Source organism: Armigeres subalbatus, chromosome 3 (genome assembly GCF_024139115.2).
Source record: "Armigeres subalbatus isolate Guangzhou_Male chromosome 3, GZ_Asu_2, whole genome shotgun sequence".
Classification (NCBI taxonomy): Eukaryota; Metazoa; Arthropoda; class Insecta; order Diptera; family Culicidae; genus Armigeres; species Armigeres subalbatus.
The window spans coordinates 169,613,398-169,633,080 of NC_085141.1; the positions used below are offsets into that span (position 1 = coordinate 169,613,398).

The 19,683-nt window shown below is 41.5% G+C and overlaps 1 protein-coding gene across 1 annotated transcript; it reads left to right on the forward strand.

Annotated features, from left to right (window-relative positions):
* Window positions 1-11,678: 11,678 nt before the first annotated feature.
* LOC134222128 (uncharacterized) lies at window positions 11,679-12,820 on the forward strand. The gene is made up of 3 exons (XM_062701270.1): window positions 11,679-12,413; window positions 12,529-12,735; window positions 12,791-12,820. The coding sequence occupies exons 1-3, from the start codon at window positions 11,679-11,681 to the stop codon at window positions 12,818-12,820; spliced, it is 972 nt and encodes a 323-aa protein (XP_062557254.1).
* Window positions 12,821-19,683: the final 6,863 nt, after the last annotated feature.

Genomic DNA, 19,683 nt, shown 5'->3' on the forward strand with positions numbered 1-19,683 from the left:
AAGGGGAGCTCTTTGGATTTACCAAGGAAAATTGTTTGGAATTTACATGAGAATCTCTTCAGAGTTTTCACGGGAAGTTGTTCCAAATTTCTACAGGAAAATATTCACAATATCCACGGAAAATTCCTATTGAGTTTCTGTTGAGTATTCTTTGAAATTTACATAGAAAATTGTGACTGGTAAAAGGGATGCTTTAATTTTGATTTCCTCAATCTAGATTATTTAATATAGCTAGTTTTTTATCCTTTATTAGAGTGCTTTTTTTTGCAGAAGTAAGTTCATCACTAGACGGCTAGTTTGGAATACCAACTTTAAAACAACGGAAAATGCTCGGAATTCTTAAGGATTTTGTTTTTCATTTCTTCAGAAAATTCTTTCAATTTCTTGGGAAATTCCATTGACCGAAAGCGACAGACGGCCGAACTGATTATTTGGCCGTTTGCCCTAACAGGTCGTCTGGCCGAAACGATCGTTGCCAAAAATGCCGTTTAGCCGAAATGATTTTTTGACAGATTGGGTAATTTGTCCAAATGTCAATGACTGAACGGGTAATATGGTCAGAAATGGCCACTTGTTTGGCTAAATGGCCTTTTTGTCAATTGAACATTGAACAAAATTTCGTAGCCTCTCTTCTTTCAAGCCGATATTGGCCTTTAGACCAAAAGACATCTAGCAAAGTACCATTTACCAAAACTAAACGTTTAACGGAAACTGTTATCAGGTCAAAACTGGTTTGATCGAAAATGTAGTTTGGCCGACAGTGACGTACAGCTAAAAGGAACATATGTAAAAAGTTGTTAGCTGTGACAGGTCATTTGGCTGAAAATGCCGTTCGGCCGAAAAAGTCGTTTGACCGAATAGACTTTCGGTTGTTATTTGTCAGAAAGAGCCATTCGGCCAAAAAATGTCCTTTCTGCAACCTTCTTTGAAAAATGTCTTTCGGCTGAATTGATCATTTGCCAAAATGACGTTTAGCCGAATTCGTCATTTGACAGAAAATGCCATTTGGCCGAAAGGGTTGTTTTGCAAAATGGCTATTTTCGGGCCAAATGACAATTTATTCGGCCAAATTACAAGTTCGGCAGAATGTCCGGCTTTCGTATGTCGCTTTCGGTCAAACTACATGTTTGGTCAAACCAGTTTCGACCTGATAACAGTTTCGTTCTGTTCGGTTTAATGGGATTTGGCTAGATGACTTTTGGCTTGAAAGCCAGTATGGCCAAATGTCCCATTCTGTCAAACGACCATTTCGACCAAACGTCAGTTTCGAGCTTATGACCTATTCGGCCAAATGATCATTTTGGCCAAACAACCTGTTAGAGCAAACGACTTTTTCGACCAAAATACCAGTTCAGCCATATGCCGCTTTCGGCCAATGGAATTTCCCAAGATTTTCTTATGGTAAATACACTAGTCATTCGATAACTGCAACATGTTTTCGTTTCAGTTAGCGAATGCCGCTCGAAAACTGAGACGCATTATAGACGTCAAACGAAGTGCACCTGATTGTGCAGTGCATTGCAGCTATCATGGACTTGGAAATCGTTTTGAAATTCATCTGTCCGATAACTGCAGAACTGATGTAACTATCGAATAGCAGTTAAAAACAATACAGTTAAATGACTATCAGTTACCGAACGTATACTGTACAAGAAATTTCCTGTAGAATTCCGAGAAATTCCGTTGAAATCCTAAGATTTTTCTTATTGATATCTACATTTTGAACAATCCTTCGAAGAAAATTCTTAAGGAGTTTTCGTTAAAATTCCGGAGAATTTTCCTTGAAAATTTGAGAAAACCAATGTAAAACACCCATTCTTCCAGTCGCACTTTCCTACAATTATGAAAAATTGTCTGTGTAAATTTCGACGAATGCTCAACAGAAGCTCATCAGGAACTTTCCGTGAATTCTGAAGATTTTGCTGATGAGAGTTAAGAAAAATTTCTCGTGGAAATTCTGAAGTTTCTCATGTAAATTGTGACGAACTTTATGCTGAAATACCAAACAATTTTAATTGGAAACTCTAAAGAGCTTCTCTTGTTAATTTCAAAGATTACAAAGTAAATAATAATTTCCAAATTTTGGAAAAACTTTGAGAATTTTATGGAGAAGTTCAATAGATTTTTCAAGCGAAATTCAAAAGATTCTTCATTTGAAAATTATAACATAAAGATGTAGCATGCAACTTACCTTTCTTCCCTCAGGGGCTGCCTACTCTGCTATTCGAGGGTTGGTCGCTAGGATGGCCCGCACCGTCGCTCTTCTCGCGACGTGGTCGACGCCGTCGATATGGGTCGCCGGTGTAAGGGCGTTAGGACGCAGCGTCTGGACTCTCACCGCTGTTTGTCGAGGTATACGAAGTCTGATATACACTAACGCGAGATATGATATGGGGGGAGGACACTTTTCGGACTTCCGATTAGAACTTCGGATAGTCGTCGGTCTAAATACCGGAATGTCGCAAGTAGAGACTCGTCACGGATACCAGGGCTCTTCAAGTTGCCTCCTGTACACTACCGGTTGGATAACCTCACTACGATTCACAATCGCACATCGCGCACCGCGTGCCCAAGATTTAACCGTTTCACCCGCGATTTCGGTTCGCACTTTACTCCGGGGAGGTCTGTCCTCTGATCGCCGGCCTTTAATCTTCGCCAGGAAAATTAGAACCGCTTGGTGCCACAAAATATAGCACTAGCACCACACACAAAAGCCGAAGCAGCAAATCTGGCTTTCTCGTGACTGTCTCGTTCACCGGCTCGAGATTAACAACCACAGGACAAACGAGTCGAAGCTCCAACCAAGCCCATATCCTCTTTCGCTCTCCGTTCGATATTCAGCCATGGTAGCTATACCCAGCGGACATGGTAGCGGACGGTGTGCAAAAGGGCGGATGAAAAAGTAATATTAGCTTAGCTTAGCTTAGCTTTGACTGACTACACATATCTATGGTTGCTACTCCGTGATTGACCAGAATCAGTGAAATTGCACAAAGAATCAACTGAATGATTGACTGGGATTGTTCAAGCATTCTCAGTGTGCAAGTTTCAGTAACTCTAAAATTCAAATGATCAATAACGGCGCCGGCCACGTCCTTGTAGTCAGTTAGGAAGAAGGAAGGAATATTAGTAGGTGGTTTTGCTATTTGAAGACCGTGTTTACCTCTGCGTCTCCACAAAAACCACAGGAAGGATTATTAGTTAATTGGTAGGCATCGTTGGATCTGGATTCACTCTGATAAGCGATACGACCGTGCCATTCATTATACACAGTGATTTTACCTAGCCATGAATCTGGCGCGAAAAGTAGTACAAACTAACTACCGGCCTACCGGGCGCGCAATACAGAACACAAAATTTCGGCCGATCGCGCGATCGTTCTGCTGTCCGAAACAAGAGAAATCTCGCACTGAACTGATTTTTATTACCGGCCTCGCAATGCAGAACACAATAATTCGGCCGATCGCGCGATCTGAAACAAGAGAAATCTCGCACTGAACAGATTTTTATTACCGGCCGCACAAAGCACAATACAATATTTCGGCCGATCGCGCCATCGTTCTGCTGTCCGAAACAAGAGAAATCTCGCACTGAACTGATTTTTATTACCGGCCGCGCAATGCAGAACACAATAATCCGGCCGATCGCGCGATCTGAAACAAGAGAAATCTCGCACTGAACAGATTTTTATTACCGGCCGCACAAAGCACAATACAATATTTCGGCCGATCGCGCCATCGTTCTGCTGTCCGAAACAAGAGAAATCTCGCACTGAACTGATTTTTATTACCGGCCGCGCAATGCAGAACACAATAATCCGGCCGATCGCGCGATCTGAAACAAGAGAAATCTCGCACTGAACAGATTTTTATTACCGGCCGCACAAAGCACAATACAATATTTCGGCCGATCGCGCCATCGTTCTGCTGTCCGAAACAAGAGAAATCTCGCACTGAACTGATTTTTATTACCGGCCGCGCAAAGCAGAACACAATAATCCGGCCGATCGCGCCATCGTTCTGCTGTCCGAAACAAGAGAAATCTCGCACTGAACTGATTTTTATTACCGGCCGCGCAAAGCAGAACACAATAATCCGGCCGATCGCGCCATCGTTCTGCTGTCCGAAACAAGAGAAATCACGCACTGAACTGATTTTTATTACCGGCCGCGCAAAGCAGAACACAATAATCCGGCCGATCGCGCCATCGTTCTGCTCTCCGAAACAAGAGAAATCACGCACTGAACTGATTTTTATTACCGGCCGCGCAATGCAGAACACAATAATCCGGCCGAACGCGCGATCTGAAACAAGAGAAATCTCGCACTGAACTGATTTTTATTACCGGCCGCGCAAAGCAGAACACAATAATCCGGCCGATCGCGCCATCGTTCTGCTGTCCGAAACAAGAGAAATCTCGCACTGAACTGATTTTTATTACCGGCCGCGCAAAGCAGAACACAATAATCCGGCCGATCGCGCCATCGTTCTGCTGTCCGAAACAAGAGAAATCTCGCACTGAACTGATTTTTATTACCGGCCGCGCAAAGCAGAACACAATAATCCGGCCGATCGCGCCATCGTTCTGCTGTCCGAAACAAGAGAAATCACGCACTGAACTGCGTTTTATTACCGGCCGCGCAAAGCAGAACACAATAATCCGGCCGATCGCGCCATCGTTCTGCTGTCCGAAACAAGAGAAATCTCGCACTCAAGGGCGGATGAAAAAGTAATATTTTTTACAAACTAATTGTCTACCTCCTATCAATCAAGCAAATACAATTTTATTATAATTTAATTTTAATGGGACATGAACATGGTTCAATGTTACAAAATGGAGGTCTTGAAAATATCCAGAAAAAATTCAAAAAAATCTTGAAGAAACGAAATAAATATATTGCCACCGCCGCCGCCGCCGTCTAAAATGGCTTTCGGCGCGCCGCCGACGTCCAAAATTCTAAACGCCGCCGCCAACGAATATCGGACCGGCGCTCACCTCTACTTGGTCAACAAATTCGTCTGAATTCAAGAATGATTTGGAGAACTTAGAACATATCAAAATCGTAAATCATGCGCATGAGCTCTATGGCCCTATATGGATACTATGGGTTGCTATTGGCTTTATATTCAGCCCAGTTGACCTGGTAGCCCAATTGGTCTGAACTCCAGATTGATTTGGAGGACTTTTTTTTTGTTCGGTATGAACCACTGCGTCCATTTCTTTGAACTTTTGTAGTATACCCGTGTCATTTTTTTAGTGCATGTCTTTCTGCTCCATTTCTATTATGAAGAAATGAAGAAGTCGTTTTTTATTCAGATATTTCTCAAACTTAATGTAAAGCCTCTTTAGATTAAGGTACCGCTATTTATACCCTTCGAGAAATGGCTTATACCAACTCTCAAAGGCGCGCTCCTCAATCAGTTTCGGCTCAACAATATTGATTTTGACCATGCATCGGTACTGTAGTTCAAACATATTTTTGCTTCTTCTTATGAGTTCCGAATTCGTTTTTGTACAGAGATCTGATTCGTTGCGTTTGGCATTTCTGAATCTCATCTTTACACAGAGCTCTAATCAGTCGAGGGTTCAGCAGATCCACCAAATTCGTATCCGCATCTTTCCTAATTAATCAGCACTCTGAAGCTTGGAGATTCATGTCGTCGGCTTCGAAACCAACCTAAGATTGATTTACGTTTTTATAATTTACTCCATTGACTCCATCCAAAAGGAGCAAAAGGTGGGTCATCTAAAAGCAAATTATAGTCGTTCCATACTCGAATCTATGACAAAAGGTCGAAGGACAAAAGGTCGAAAGACAAAATGTCGAAGGACAAAAGGTCGAATGGACAAAAGGTCGAAGCGACAAAAGGTCGACGGGACAAAAGGTCGAATGGACAAAAGGTCGGCGGGACAAAATGTCGAAAGGACAAAAGGTCGAAGGGACAAAAGGTCGAAATTACAAAATTGGATAAATTGAAAAGCCATAGTATTGAGAACAATACAAAGAAAAACTATGATGTAAGTACCATCATAGCTATCAATTCATGATGTATGACGAACTTATAGCGCTTAAATGTGTCTACAACTTTGTCGAACAAGACATTGCTGTAAATATGTAATCTGGGGCGTGGGAGGCAAAATGCGTTGAATCATCTGTTTCTGATAGTTGTGAATCCGATTATGGAACTTCTTTTCATCTAATATGTAACTGCCCAGTCTATGCACAATTGCGCTTCCAAATATTTGGTAAACACTTACTTAGTGAAATTGACTTCAGAAACCTGAACCTTCAGAGTATTTTGTTGTTCATAACCCGTTGTGGTAAGGAGCTATAGGCTCTTGTACGCTTATGCATTGTATGCCCTCTTCAAGGGCCCTTTTCCAAACATTCCCTTTGTTCTACCATCCACATTCCTTTCCTTTTTGTTCACTTCCTTTTCCGTCAGGTGTGTGATGAAAAAGGCTGTGAAGGCGATGGCACAAATCTCCCAAATTGAGGTGAACGTGCCCCGGGAGCCGACGTTCTGATACCTGATACCTGATCATTTGTTATTTAACAACCGAAAGACATTTTTGGTCAGATGATCTATTCGGTCAAACGACTATTTCGGCCAAACGGCATTTTCAGCCAAATGACCTGTCACGGCTAACAACTTTTTACATATGTTCCTTTTAGCTGTACGTCGCTTTCGGCCAAACTACATTTTCGATCAAACCAGTTTTGACCTGATAACAGTTTCCGTTAAACGTTTAGTTTTGCTAAATGGTACTTTGCTAGATGTCTTTTGGTCTAAAGGCCAATATCGGCTTGAAAGAATAGAGGCTACGAAATTTTGTTCAATGATCAATTGGGAAAAATTGCCAAATCTGACAAAAATCCATTTCGGCTAAACGGCATTTTCGCCAACGATCGTTTCGGTCAGACGACCAGTTATGGCAAACGGCTTTTTCGGCGTAATAATCAGTTCGGCCGTCTGTCGCTTTCGGTAAGTGGAATTTCCCAAGAAGTTGAAAGAATTTTGAAGAAATGAAAAAAAAGTCCTTAAGAATTACGAGCATTTTTCCGTTGTTTTGAAGTTGGCTATTCCAAACTAGCCGTCTAGTGATAAACTTATTCCTGCGAAAAAGCACTCTAATAAGGGATAAGAAACTAGCCATATTAAATAATCTAGATTGAGGAAATCAAATCCCTTTTACCAGTCACAATTTTCTGTGTAAATTTCAATACTTGAGCTTGAGCTTGAGCTTGATTGACTCCATTATGACCAGATCAGCTGTTCTTGCACAGGGAACCAACAGATGTTTGCTTGGGACTAGCACGCATCTTCAATGTACAAGTACTGGTGATCTCATTTGTTAGGTCATACTGGCGCCTGCCACGTCAGAATGCAAGTCAATATAGGAAGGGAAGGAAATGATGATGCAATCACTCGCCCACTGCAAGCCGAATATACCTCTGCACTTGCCACGAGTTCATGCGGAATTTGTTGGAATTTCTGGGTTAGGTTGGAGAGGCAGAGGTCCGTCTTGGTTAACGAGCTGCCAATGTGATAGATAGGAGAAGGTAACTGATGGAATTTCTAATTGGATGTAGGAAACGAACTCTAAGGTTCATTTCCAATTCTAGCAGATTACTGTTAGAATACTCAAGTTGAATGTATAGGAATAATAATGGAAACGGTATGGAAGTCCATTTCCAGTTCTAGCGATTGCTAGAACATGAGAAATAAAGAGAAAGATACAAAGTAGGAGAATGGAACGGACCTGGGATTGAACCCACGACCTCCTGCGTATGAGGCAGAAGCAGTAGCCATATGACTACCAAGCCCGCTTCTGTGTAAATTTCAATACTCAACAGAAACTCTATAGAAACTTTCGTGGATTTTGTGAATATTTTCCTGAAGGAATTTAGAACAACTTCCCGTGGAAACTCTGAAGAGATTTTCATGTAAATTCCAAACAATGTTCTTTGGTAAATCCAAAGAGCTCCCCTTTTGTTAATTCGAAAGAGTTCTCGAAACTTGAAATTAGTTTCTTTGGAAAATCTGAAAATTCCAAATGAATATTCTGGAGAAATTGGAAGAATTTTCTGAGGAAGTTCATTAATTTTTTTAAGGTGAAAATGAACGACACTTTTGACCGAATGTCCATTTCGGCCTAATGGCTATTTCGACCAAACGACTATTTCGGCCAAAGGAAATATTCGACTATTGAGTTATTCGGTCAACCGTTTTTTTTATGCAAAAGAAACTGTTCAACCAAATGACATTCCCGGCTGTGAGGTACAGATGGCGCTGTTATGATTAAGAGGAATTAACTGTGAAGTCACTAATGTTGGCAACCCTTAGCCAAACTGCATCATGATACCGAACAACGCTTAGGCTTCCTCATTCGTGAACGATCATTGGATTAGGTAGGTTGTGCGTACAATGTCGGGGGTGATTCCTTACGGAAAGAACATCTAAACTGCACATTTGGCGACCGTGTCAGATCTTCGTTAATATGCGGAGAAAGAAAAACGGAACCTTTTTGTTCTTTTACGGAAGGAATCACCTCACGACATTGATGATGGAAAAAAAAGTGAATGCTATAGAAAATCGACATCGAGAGTAATGGCGACAAGTTGTTTGCTATAAGGGCGTAGCCCGAGCAATGTCTGTTGCCACCTGAAAAAACAGCGGGAAGCACTTCCGCCTAAAGCAGCCATAACCGATTTTGTTGTTTTGTCATGCCTCAAATGTCGCTCCGATAGCTTCCAGTGCGTTGTTTGCCGAAAGATAAAAATCTGGTAATGTCCACTTCGGAATAGCTAATCGGTGCTGTTGTTTTGTGGCACAAATGTCAAATCGGGGCTTGTGACGTGTTTCCCTTAAGTCTGATACATGGGGATTCCAATTTTGTTGTTTTGCACCACAAATGCCAAACCGATAGCCTGCGGTGCGTTGTTTGCCTAAGGGCTGATTCCTGGCAATGTCCACCTGCGAGATAACTATCCGGTTTAGTTGTTTTGTTAAGCAAATGTCAAATTGGATCCAAGTATATCTTTTCCTTTGTCAAAAGGAACAAAGGTACTGCCACAAATGTCGGACCGATAGCCTGTAGTGCGTTGTTTGCTCGAGGGATCAATCTCTGGCAATGTCCACTCACGAATTCACTATTCGGTTCAGTTGTTTTGTTGGGCAAATGAAAGTTGAACATAGGCGGTTGCGCGGACCGACACTGCCACAAATGTCGGACCGATAGCCTGTAGTGCGTTGTTTGCTCGAGGGATCAATATCTGGCAATGTCCACTCACGAATTCACTATTCGGTTCAGTTGTTTTGTTGGGCAAATAAAGTTGAACATAGGCGGTTGCGCGGACCGATAACCTGCGGAGTGTTGTTTGTGGAGGGGTTAAACCCTGACAATGTCCTCTTGCAAGAAATCTGATTTATTTTGGCCATGTCTATATCATACCTAAGCTTATATATAAAAAGCGCATTCCATGCGCTTTTGTCACGTGGATATAGAGAAAGCCTGCAGTGTGTTGTTTGCAAGCAGAGCATAGCTCTGACAATGTCCATTGCTAGAGAAAGAATTCCTTTTTCTGGCCTTTTGCTCGTATGGTCCAGCAATATCAAGTAGAAAGATTGTAACCAATTGTGTGTCAATCACTACTCGATGTATTATAACGGACCTTTTCTCTCCAAACTAAAATTTCAGAAAATGGATATCGGTAAATACGTCCGCGCTCCCCTGGAGAGCTGACCAGCTACCAGAAGTGGGCGCTGAGGTCGAAGTTGTTAGCGAGCTAACGGAAGAGAAAGATGAAGGCGTGCAGGATAACCTAGCGCAGAGGTTTGCTCGACTCGAGCAAACGGTGTTGAAGTTGGCAGAAGCTTCCCTAAAGAACCAAGAGAAGGAAGATTCCATCTGTTCAACAGATTTTTGGATCAGAGACAAACCAACACCAAGGAGCGAAACAGTGAACATCCGCTGGGAGCATATAAAGCCTTTCCCACAGAACGTTCCATCGTCCAAGCTATGGGAAACATGGAATCGATACCTTGAAACATTCGAAATTGGCGCGGAATTTAGCAATGCTAACACACCGGCCGATAGATGCCGTCTGCTACCGTTTTGCTTCGAATTGCCGGACGCTTCGAAAACCGGACACTTCAATTGTTATTTGCCTTTATTTACCATCTCAACAAGTATTTCTTGGGTTATCAATGCAGGAAACGATTCTTGGACTTGAAACCATTTTAACAAAAGTAAATAATCCGTGATCTGTCGTAAAAACTTGAAAATTAGAGGTAAATGTTGAAAGCATGTCATAATCAACGGTGAATTTCGTTTTTCTTAGAATGCAGCTTAAGACTCAACATTAGAAAAACTAAGCTCATATTTTCTATATTCTATCATTTGCAAGGGGTATTAGTAATTTATTAACATAGTATGATAGCACTCTTTGCCATGAATTAGAGAAATTGCTTGGGAATTCATAGCTTTATAATTTTTATTACATATTTTCTGTATGTCCGGACTTCGAGGCAAGTTTTAACAATTGCTTCGATTTCCGGACATGCTGAAATGATGTTAAATAACTGTTTATCAGTTAAGTTAATTGAAATCAAATGATTCGTAATAAGCAATCATAGTAACAATTTCATTAGATTTGAGTTGCTACACCCTAAAAGGAACATTGCTTGCTCTCAGCTTACCGATATATACTTATACATATATTGTAAATGGTATCACTTTATTGATTGTACACAAGTAGCAACACTTGCCTTCAGTTTCTAGTGAAAGGTTGTCTTCAAATGAAGTTTTTCAACCATTCACATTTTTGTAGAAAAAAAAACAAGTTCGTAAAACTAGTTTTTTTTAACAGAATTGTATAAAAAGACACGTTGTGAACGACTCCCGTCAAATAAAAAACATTTTTCGGACATGCCCGGATTTACCAATCCGCATGAATTCATTATTTCAATCGCTCCTTTCAATACTTGACTGAAAACGGTTTTCAAAAGACACATAAATACCACTAATTGCAGCTTACCCACGTTAAATGAAAGAAAGAAAATATTTCATTACCCACAGACACGTCAAATGTCAAAAAAAAACATTCTACCTTGAAAGGGGAGAGGGGAGAGATTGTATGAAATTATTAAATTCCCAATGTTGTATATTGCAGTTTAATGCTCCTTTTTGGTTTCAAATGCTGTTTTTTGGTAGTCCTGGTCTCGGAGCAGAAACTTCGGGTGGTACACACAACCGGGGGATGCCAGATTTCCATACAAATGCGTATAGAAACCTTACCTAACGGATTTACATTAATCGAGAAATATGAATGCTATATCCTAGTTGTCTTTGAACGGATTAAATTGGCTGTTTGAGAATCAATATAGCCAAACTCGATGTGTCCGGAAATTCGAAGCAAAATTGTCCGGTATTTGAAGCATCCCTCATACTGTGTCCGGATTTCGAAGCAAGCGATGTTCAATGTTTTCGATTATATTAGCTATTTCGTGCATACAAAATGTCATTTTCAGTACACTACAGTAAATTTTATAAGTTAATCTTGACAGGGTGTGTTATCTCTCAGTGTCAAGTACTTAATTCCGTTTGGAATATTGAACTGAAAATTCAGCAGTGCTTAGGTGTCCGGACTTCGAGTCAAAACGGTATATCTGGCAATGGGTGAAGAGATGCAGGCAATCGTAAGAGCCGCAGAATTGCGCCCTCCTCTCGATGCACCCGGCTGCTATGCTAAATTTGTTCAGAGCATTGATAACTATCTTAAATCGATGTCCGACCCAGCTGTAGAGCACGAAGCGTTTTTGAACATGCGGCAGCTAGATGGGGAATCAATCGTTCGGTTCCATGCACGCTTAGTGGAGAAAGTTCGTCTGTGTGAATACAGTCCGTCAGACCAGTCACGATTCGTTCAACTTCAGCTTCTGAAGGGCATGCGAAACCAGGAACTGGCGAAATATGCGAGGATGTACGGTCACGACACACTTTACGTCGTGCAAGCAGCGACACGTAACGAGGCGTACGAAACTGGATTGCAGCCGGGTCCCTCATCTGGTACTGCTGCAACCATGGTTATGGAGAGAACGACCAAAAAGTTCAATCGTCCAATGAACAGAGGCACTGGATTCAAGCGAGACAGAAACCCAGCATTTGCTCCCGGCGGAGCAATGCGTAAGCGCCGCAATCCCAGCACACAAGACGTGTGTAAACAGTGTGGTCGTTCAGCCCACAAAGAACTCGCCAGGTGCCCGGCCAATAACCGCTCATGTAACTCCTGTATGAAACGTGGCCACTTTGCAGCGGTGTGTCCAACGAAGCGTGTCATCAGCATCGATGAAGTCCATCAAATATCACCGGAAGCCACAATGGTTGACCCCAACATGCAGAAACACGAGGTATAATTGTCTCTAATGCCTAAACTTCCTCTGAAATTTAAAACATTTTTTAAAAATAAACCTTTGTTAATTAATAAGAAATGATAATAAAGGATAATATTCTCATTACTTGCAGTCTTTACGAATAATTTCCTACCAAGATGCACTGGTAACCTGCCGTATAGGGGCAGCAGCGATCGAATTTTTGATTGACTCAGGGTCTGACGTCAATGTCATAGGCGACTACGACTGGGAGCATTTAAAGAGCGATTGGGAAAATGGTCACGCTGATATCGAGTTTTTGAGTAATGACCCATGCTTCAATCTGTGTCCAATCTACGAAGTATACCGTAACAACGCTAACGCTAACGCTAACGCTAATGACCCATGCTTCACAGTTCACGCTTATGCTGCTAAAGAATCGATGATTATTCAACATCGCTTTAGAGCAAAAATTGGAGCGGTGGAACTTAATAAACCTTCTGTGTGGGCCAATTTCGTGGTAGTGAAAGGAGGCCGTCGTTCGTTGCTGGGCAGAAGAACCGCCGGCGAAATGAAATTGTTGAAGGTTGGGGCAATTGTTAACTCTTGTGAATCATCAGCGACCTTGTCAGCGACACAGCCTCCGTTTCCGAAAATGCCGGAATGTCCGCTGTTCCGAAGGGAAAAGGAGACTTTCGCTTAGTAGTAAATATGCGAGCGGCCAATAAAGCTATTAAGCGGGAGTATTTCCGACTGCCTCCGATAAATGAGATGAAATCTAAACTTCATTCAGCCAAATTCTTCACCAAGCTAGATTTATCCAACGCATACTACCATCTTGAGTTGGACAAAGCCTCCAGGGATTTAACAACCTTTTTGTCGGAACACGGGATGTATCGATTCAAAAGATTAATGTTCGGGGTGAACTGCGCCCCGGAAATCTTTCAGCGCGAAATGACAAGAATCCTGAAAGACTTCCCAAATGTTATCATCTACATAGATGACGTTCTAGTTTTCGCCGAAACTCTAGTCGAATTGAGGAAAACCGTTGCGAAGGTAATGCAGGTCCTGAAAGCAAACAATTTGACGCTCAACGTAGACAAATGCGAGTTCGATCAAACCTCCGTGACCTTTCTCGGACACAAGCTGGACGAAGAGGGATTCCACATCGATGAGGCAAAGGCAAAACTCATACGGGAATTTAGATGTCCAACTACAGCTTCGGAGCTACGCAGTTTCCTGGGTTTGGCTTCCTTCTTAAGCCCTCACATTCGAAACTTTGCGGACTTGACTAAGCCTTTGTGGATGGTTACGGCGAAGAACGGTTGGGAATGGGGTCCGTCCCAAACTTCTGCTTTCGAAGCAGTCAAGGAGACGATTGCAAAATGTACCGTAACTCTGGGCTATTTCAGTGAAGCCGACAAAACAATCCTTTATACGGATGCATCACCGATTGCATTGGGCGCGGTCCTGGTACAGGTGATCATTGTGACAGCATATTGTCCACGAACATTGTTTTTATCCTTTATACTTCCAGGTTGATAGCATTGGCACACATCGCATCATTAGTTTCGCCTCGAAGGCCCTGACTGCTACGGAAAAACGTTATGCTCAGAACCAACGAGAGGCGTTGGGCGCAGTGTGGGCCGTCGAGCACTTTGCCTATTTTTTACTTGGGAGACACTTCACATTGCGCCTGGACTCAAAGGAAATATCGTTCATCCTCAACCGTTCGCGGGAAGACTCCAAGAGGGTGCTAACGAGAGCTGACGGTTGGGCTCTACGTCTAAGCCCCTACTGTTATGATGTCGAATACGTGAAGGGTAGTGATAATATCGCTGACCCTCCCTCTCGTCTATACACGGGTATTGATGGACCTTTTGATGAGGACTCCAGTCAGTGGGAAATAGCAAGGCTAGAAGTCAGTATGATGGGCTTCATGACGGAAGACGAAATCCGAAAAGCTACAACTCGCGACGAGACACTTACCAACGTCGCGGTTGCTTTGGAGTCAGGAAAATGGCCCAAACTGTTGAGAAGATTCCAGCTAGTGGCATCAGACTTGTATGTCTCCAATGGTTTGGTGGTAAAAAATGGCTGTATCGTAATTCCAAGCGCACTAAGGAAAAAAACACTCGAGGTAGCCCACAGTGGTCATCCTCTTTCAGCGAAATTCAAGAGCATCCTTAGGGAGCGCGTATGGTGGCCCGGTATGCCTAGCGATGCTGAGAATTGGGTTAAAGCTTGCCGTACCTGCGCCGCAAATGGAAAACCTGAGAAACCCACGCCTATGCAACGTACCCTAGCCCCGAAAACCGTTTGGGAAGCCATCGCTGTAGATTTCAACGGTCCGTACTCTAGATTTGGTGGCATCTACAACCTTGTACTGGTTGACTATAGGTCGAGGTACATTATCGCGTCCAGTTAAGTCGACGAGTTTCGAGCATACCAAAACGATTCTGGACGAAGTGTTCGAAAGGGAGGGATTCCCACAAACCATGAAAAGCGATAACGGGCCACCTTTCAACGGAGAGGAGTACAGATCATACTGCTCGAAACGGGGAATCATGAACAAATATTCAACGCCTCTCTTTCCACAACAAAACGGCCTGGCCGAAGCTTACATGAAGTTGGTAAACAAGGCAATGGCTACGGCCGTGATCACGGGAAATCATTTCAATGAGGAGTTGCAGGCCGCTGTCCGAGCTCATAACGCTGCAGCCAATACTGTTACGAAGGTTCCCCCGGAGGAAGTGATGTTGGGAAGGAAAGTTAGAAGAGGGCTTCCACTCCTAAACAGAGCCGAAATTCATCATGACGAGAGCCTGCTGAACGAACGGGATCGTGAGTCTAAACTGCGTGGGAAAAAACTGGAGGACAAATGACGATCCGCTCGAGTATGTCGGGTGAAGCCCGGCGACGTTGTGCTCATTGAACGCCAGGTGCGAGCAAAAGGTGATTCAAGATTTGATCTGAAGCGGTACACGGTGCTCGAGGAAACTAACGGAAGATTGCTGTTAGTTGATGAGGATGGATCTACCCTAAGGCGCCACGTAACACAAACTAAAAGGGTATTCAAATGGGCAGAGAATCGTGAAAGGTCCTTGGTTAAAAGTTCGGTTGAGCAGGAAGATTCACAAGGTGCTAATGATCGACCTAAAAGAGACAAAAAGAAGCCAACATATCTAGGTGATTACGTACAAATGTTACAGCAATGATAGCATAATCCCGCACTGCACCTACGTTTGATTCGAATACCTTAAATAAATTCATTTCACAAATTTAACCATTTACAAAACAGAGTGATTAATTTTTGTGTGGTTCACATGAACTGAAACTCAAAACTCATACTTTCCTGCAAGCGGGGATAATTCTCGAATCATTCCATCGGTCCTCCCTGCTGATGGTCAGATTTCATCTAAGTATACATTATTGAGGAAATTTTGCGTGGAAACCAAATAGGGTAAAAGACCCAATAGTGGAGGAACTAAGCTCGTTCCACCACTATTTGTTGGTTCACACCAAGCCTATAATTCATTTCACTTACCTCAAGGGTGCACAAGGAAGTTTATTAATTATATTTCATCCGAAAGGGGTCCTAATTTCAACAGCATGCATCATTGTTACCTAAAATGATACCTCCAATTATTGGTGCAGTGTTCCAATAGTTGCGGTATTTTTCAATTTGTGTTCCTATAGTTGCGAATCCCATTGTTTTCATATCGGACTCGCAACTATAGGAACACTACCGCAACTATTGGTGGAAAGCAGAGAAAATGAAAAGGTATTTTAATGAAATTTTACCAATTTTGATGTAATTATCAACCTGTTTTCCTGTATTTTGTGTAATGACAGGTCAACAAATTGATAGACTATATGGGTTGCTGCGTTAAATACGTAGTTTGTGTAAAAACAATACTACCGCAACTATAGGAACACCCACGACTATCGGAACTTTTATCCTAACTGAGATTTTTATGTCGCGTTTGCTTCAACGGCTTCAACATAGGTGTTTACAATGTACAAACTAAAGAGATAAACGAATGAGTCAGCGAGCTGTCAAAAGAAAGTTCATTCGACGAGGACCGAATTCATTCGTGACGTCTAACATAGTACAGTATAGGGCACTGTACGGAAACATCTCTTTCTCTTTCGTTCTTCATAAATTTTGACGTTTACTGGCCTTGTTGTTTTCTAATTTCTCTGCAGCGAGAAAGAGACAAAGCAGTCCGTGCAGTGCCATATACAGTGATGAATACGAAAACTCTCGTACACGACTAAAGAGGTTTACGTATATTTACGGTATTTTTTAAAATAAATACACGGAAACAAAATATTAATAATTTTATTTAAATTATCCTTTCGTTTTTGGAAAATTATTATTACGTTGAATTGGTTGATATTTATAAAAAGAACAAACCTTTTTGTTCTTTCTTCGGAGAAGAGGGAAGATGTGAGGTACAGATGGCGCTGTTACGATTAAGAGGAATTAACTGTGAAGTCACTAATGTTGGCAACCCTTAGCCAAACTGCATCATGATACCGAACAACGCTTAGGCTTCCTCATTCGTGAACGATCATTGGATTAAGTAGGTTGTGCGTACAATGTCGGGGGTGATTCCTTACGGAAAGAACATCTAAACTGCACACCGGCCAAAAAACTTTAGGCTAGATACGCCAGCAAAGTCTGAAAACACAATGAGAGCATATAAAAAACATATTTTGATTTTGACATCAAATTGATTCATAATTTGTTTTCACCTATGAATCATCATGATTGATTACATATTTTTAGCCCTTTTAGTTGTATATTCCCAAATTGAATGATATGACATCAAACTGTGTACTTATTTCAGGGACGGTAAAAATAAAATTTTCAAAAAATCGACGATGATCGAAACTCACCTGCGATCTTACTTTTAAATTATCAAGTGATAAAAACTTGCCAGCGATTAAGAATCGTTTGGAAATCGTAACTTGATTTGTGGCATTTACTGTCAAATTTTCCGTTTCCGTCGCCGTTCCGTTGTATTGAGTTTGGGGCTTTAGGCACGGCATATTATCAGCTTTAGTTTTGTACCGAGCCTGGCGATATGACCGGATTTACACAGTTACGCACTACTTCAGAGTATCCATATCCCAGCGTAACGGGAGACTTAGGTGACTTGGAGAACTAAGAACATCCGGTTGGGTTGTATCTAGATCGTAAATGATGCACATGGCCTCTAAGGGCCCTGTATGGGTTGTTATTGGCTTGATATCGAGACCAGTTGTCTTGGCAGACCAATTCGTCTGAACTCCAGAATGATTTGCATAACTTAGAACATCCTGTTTGGACATATCTAGAACTATGTACATCCCTAGCAGCAAACATGTTCCACATAGATTACTGCAACTTATATGTGATCAAATTTAGTCACAGTAAAGTTGCTGCAACCATTTTTGTCCAATTTGTGCTGCTCGGGATGGCTTCTAAGGGTAGATTATGTGCATGGCTTATAAGCTTATAAGGGCCTATATGGGTTGCTATTGTCTTTGTATTGAGTCCAGTTGACATAGCAGATCAAGTGGCCTGAACTCCAGAATGATCCGGTTTGGACATATCTCGAGGCCTTTTCCTGCGGCCCGCGAAGGGTTTCAGAATATACACTACATGTGGCCCATTGACAAACATCACATCCAGGGAAAGCTTTCATCGTGTCCAGTTTTTCGCTGTACTCTGGCTGGGCATATCAAGTTCACATCGTTATGATGTTCAAGAAACATATAAACTAAGAATCTTTTTATCATTATGATTAAATAAATTTCTCACTTCATACATGCTATGTGGGCTAACGGCAACATACTTTGATGGTATTCTTGAAACTTTAACCAAGCTGAATATATAACGTTTTTAGGTAAGAATAATGTTGTCATACTTCTTCTTCTTATTGGCATTACATCCCCACACTGGGACAGAGCCGCGTCGCAGCTTAGTGTTCATTAAGCACTTCCACAGTTAGTCATTCAGTTATGTCCAAACAGAATGTTCTTAGTTCTTCAAATTATTCTGGAGTTCAGACGAATTGGTCTACCAAGACGACTAGGCTTGATATCAATCCAATAACAACACATACATGCCCTTAGAGGCTATGTGCATGATTTACATCGTAGAGCAAATAGTGGGACATTTGAAAACTATATAACTCACGTGTAATTTCGTGTAAACAAAAGCTTCAACCGCGAGATAAGAGTAGACATACAGCAGTTTCAGTGTACTAAAAAGTTGTGTGCGCCAATTTGCGCCGGAGCTAGTTACACTATTCTAAAACACCCCTAGAAAAAAAAACATTTTCTAAAAAAACTTTTAAATTTTAAGAGATAGAGCTTTGCAATGTTCTACAAAAACGTGTAACAAACAACTTTGTAGAAGGTGGTAAAAATGCCTGAAACATAGAAAAAAAGTTAAGCTCAAAAAACTGATTTCAGGGACCTTCCACAGAAAATGTCACATATCTCGTACTATATAAGTCATAGGTATAAAGTCTCTTCGACAAAGTGGCTTGAAATACCATCCGCTACGTTCCGCTACGCTGGTTTCGATGGTTAGGCTAAATTTGTATCTCCCTTTTAGGTGGATTAATCATTTTACAGGTTTTCTCAAAAAGGCTTTTTTCATATCTAACGTCTTCTCCAAACAAACTACAGCGAAAAAATCAACAGAAACGATTATATTAAAAAAGCGCACGAAATCGGCAAAAAGCAACACTGTGCATTGTAAACAATGCAACCTACTAGCTCGCTTTGAATACATTCTCGCACTCATTTCCGGGTAATTGTTGTATTATTTAAAGAACAAGTAATATAAATTCAACCCAAAAACGATAAATTTTGAATGATACAATATGAGAGAGAGAGTAAATCATGTTACTAGCGGAGCCTCTGGAACATTATATTGCATAAAATAGTTTTACACAGTCAAATTTACATTTTATTGCCATGGCTTTTAATTTCTTTTCAGTTGCGTGGTTAAACTTTTATGAAACCTTCAAAGACTTTTCTTTGGACTAAGTAACTATGATACTCCAGTCAGTTTATCCGCTTTGTGGTTTTTCTGCCGCAAATTTCTCCACTAAAACATTTTTAATTCTGGTACATCTTCAGGAGAAATAAGATAGTATGCGCAATAATGTCTCATAATGTTATCATTTTATTTTGTTAGCAGTACGTTTGCTCAGCAAAGGGTCGTCTGAAGTTTTTGCACCGTTCGTCAACACACTCCGAGCTTTTTTTTTCAGCTAAGTTTTAATGCACCTTCTCTCGGATTACG

Excerpts from the sequence above, each read along its gene's own strand:
- LOC134222128 (XM_062701270.1), top strand. The coding sequence starts at position 11,679 with ATGGGTGAAGAGATGCAGGCAATCGTAAGAGCCGCAGAATTGCGCCCT. Across the intron at positions 12,414-12,528 it reads CCAACATGCAGAAACACGAG|TCTTTACGAATAATTTCCTA; the intron begins GTATAATTGTCT and ends CATTACTTGCAG. Across the intron at positions 12,736-12,790 it reads ATCTGTGTCCAATCTACGAA|TTCACGCTTATGCTGCTAAA; the intron begins GTATACCGTAAC and ends CATGCTTCACAG.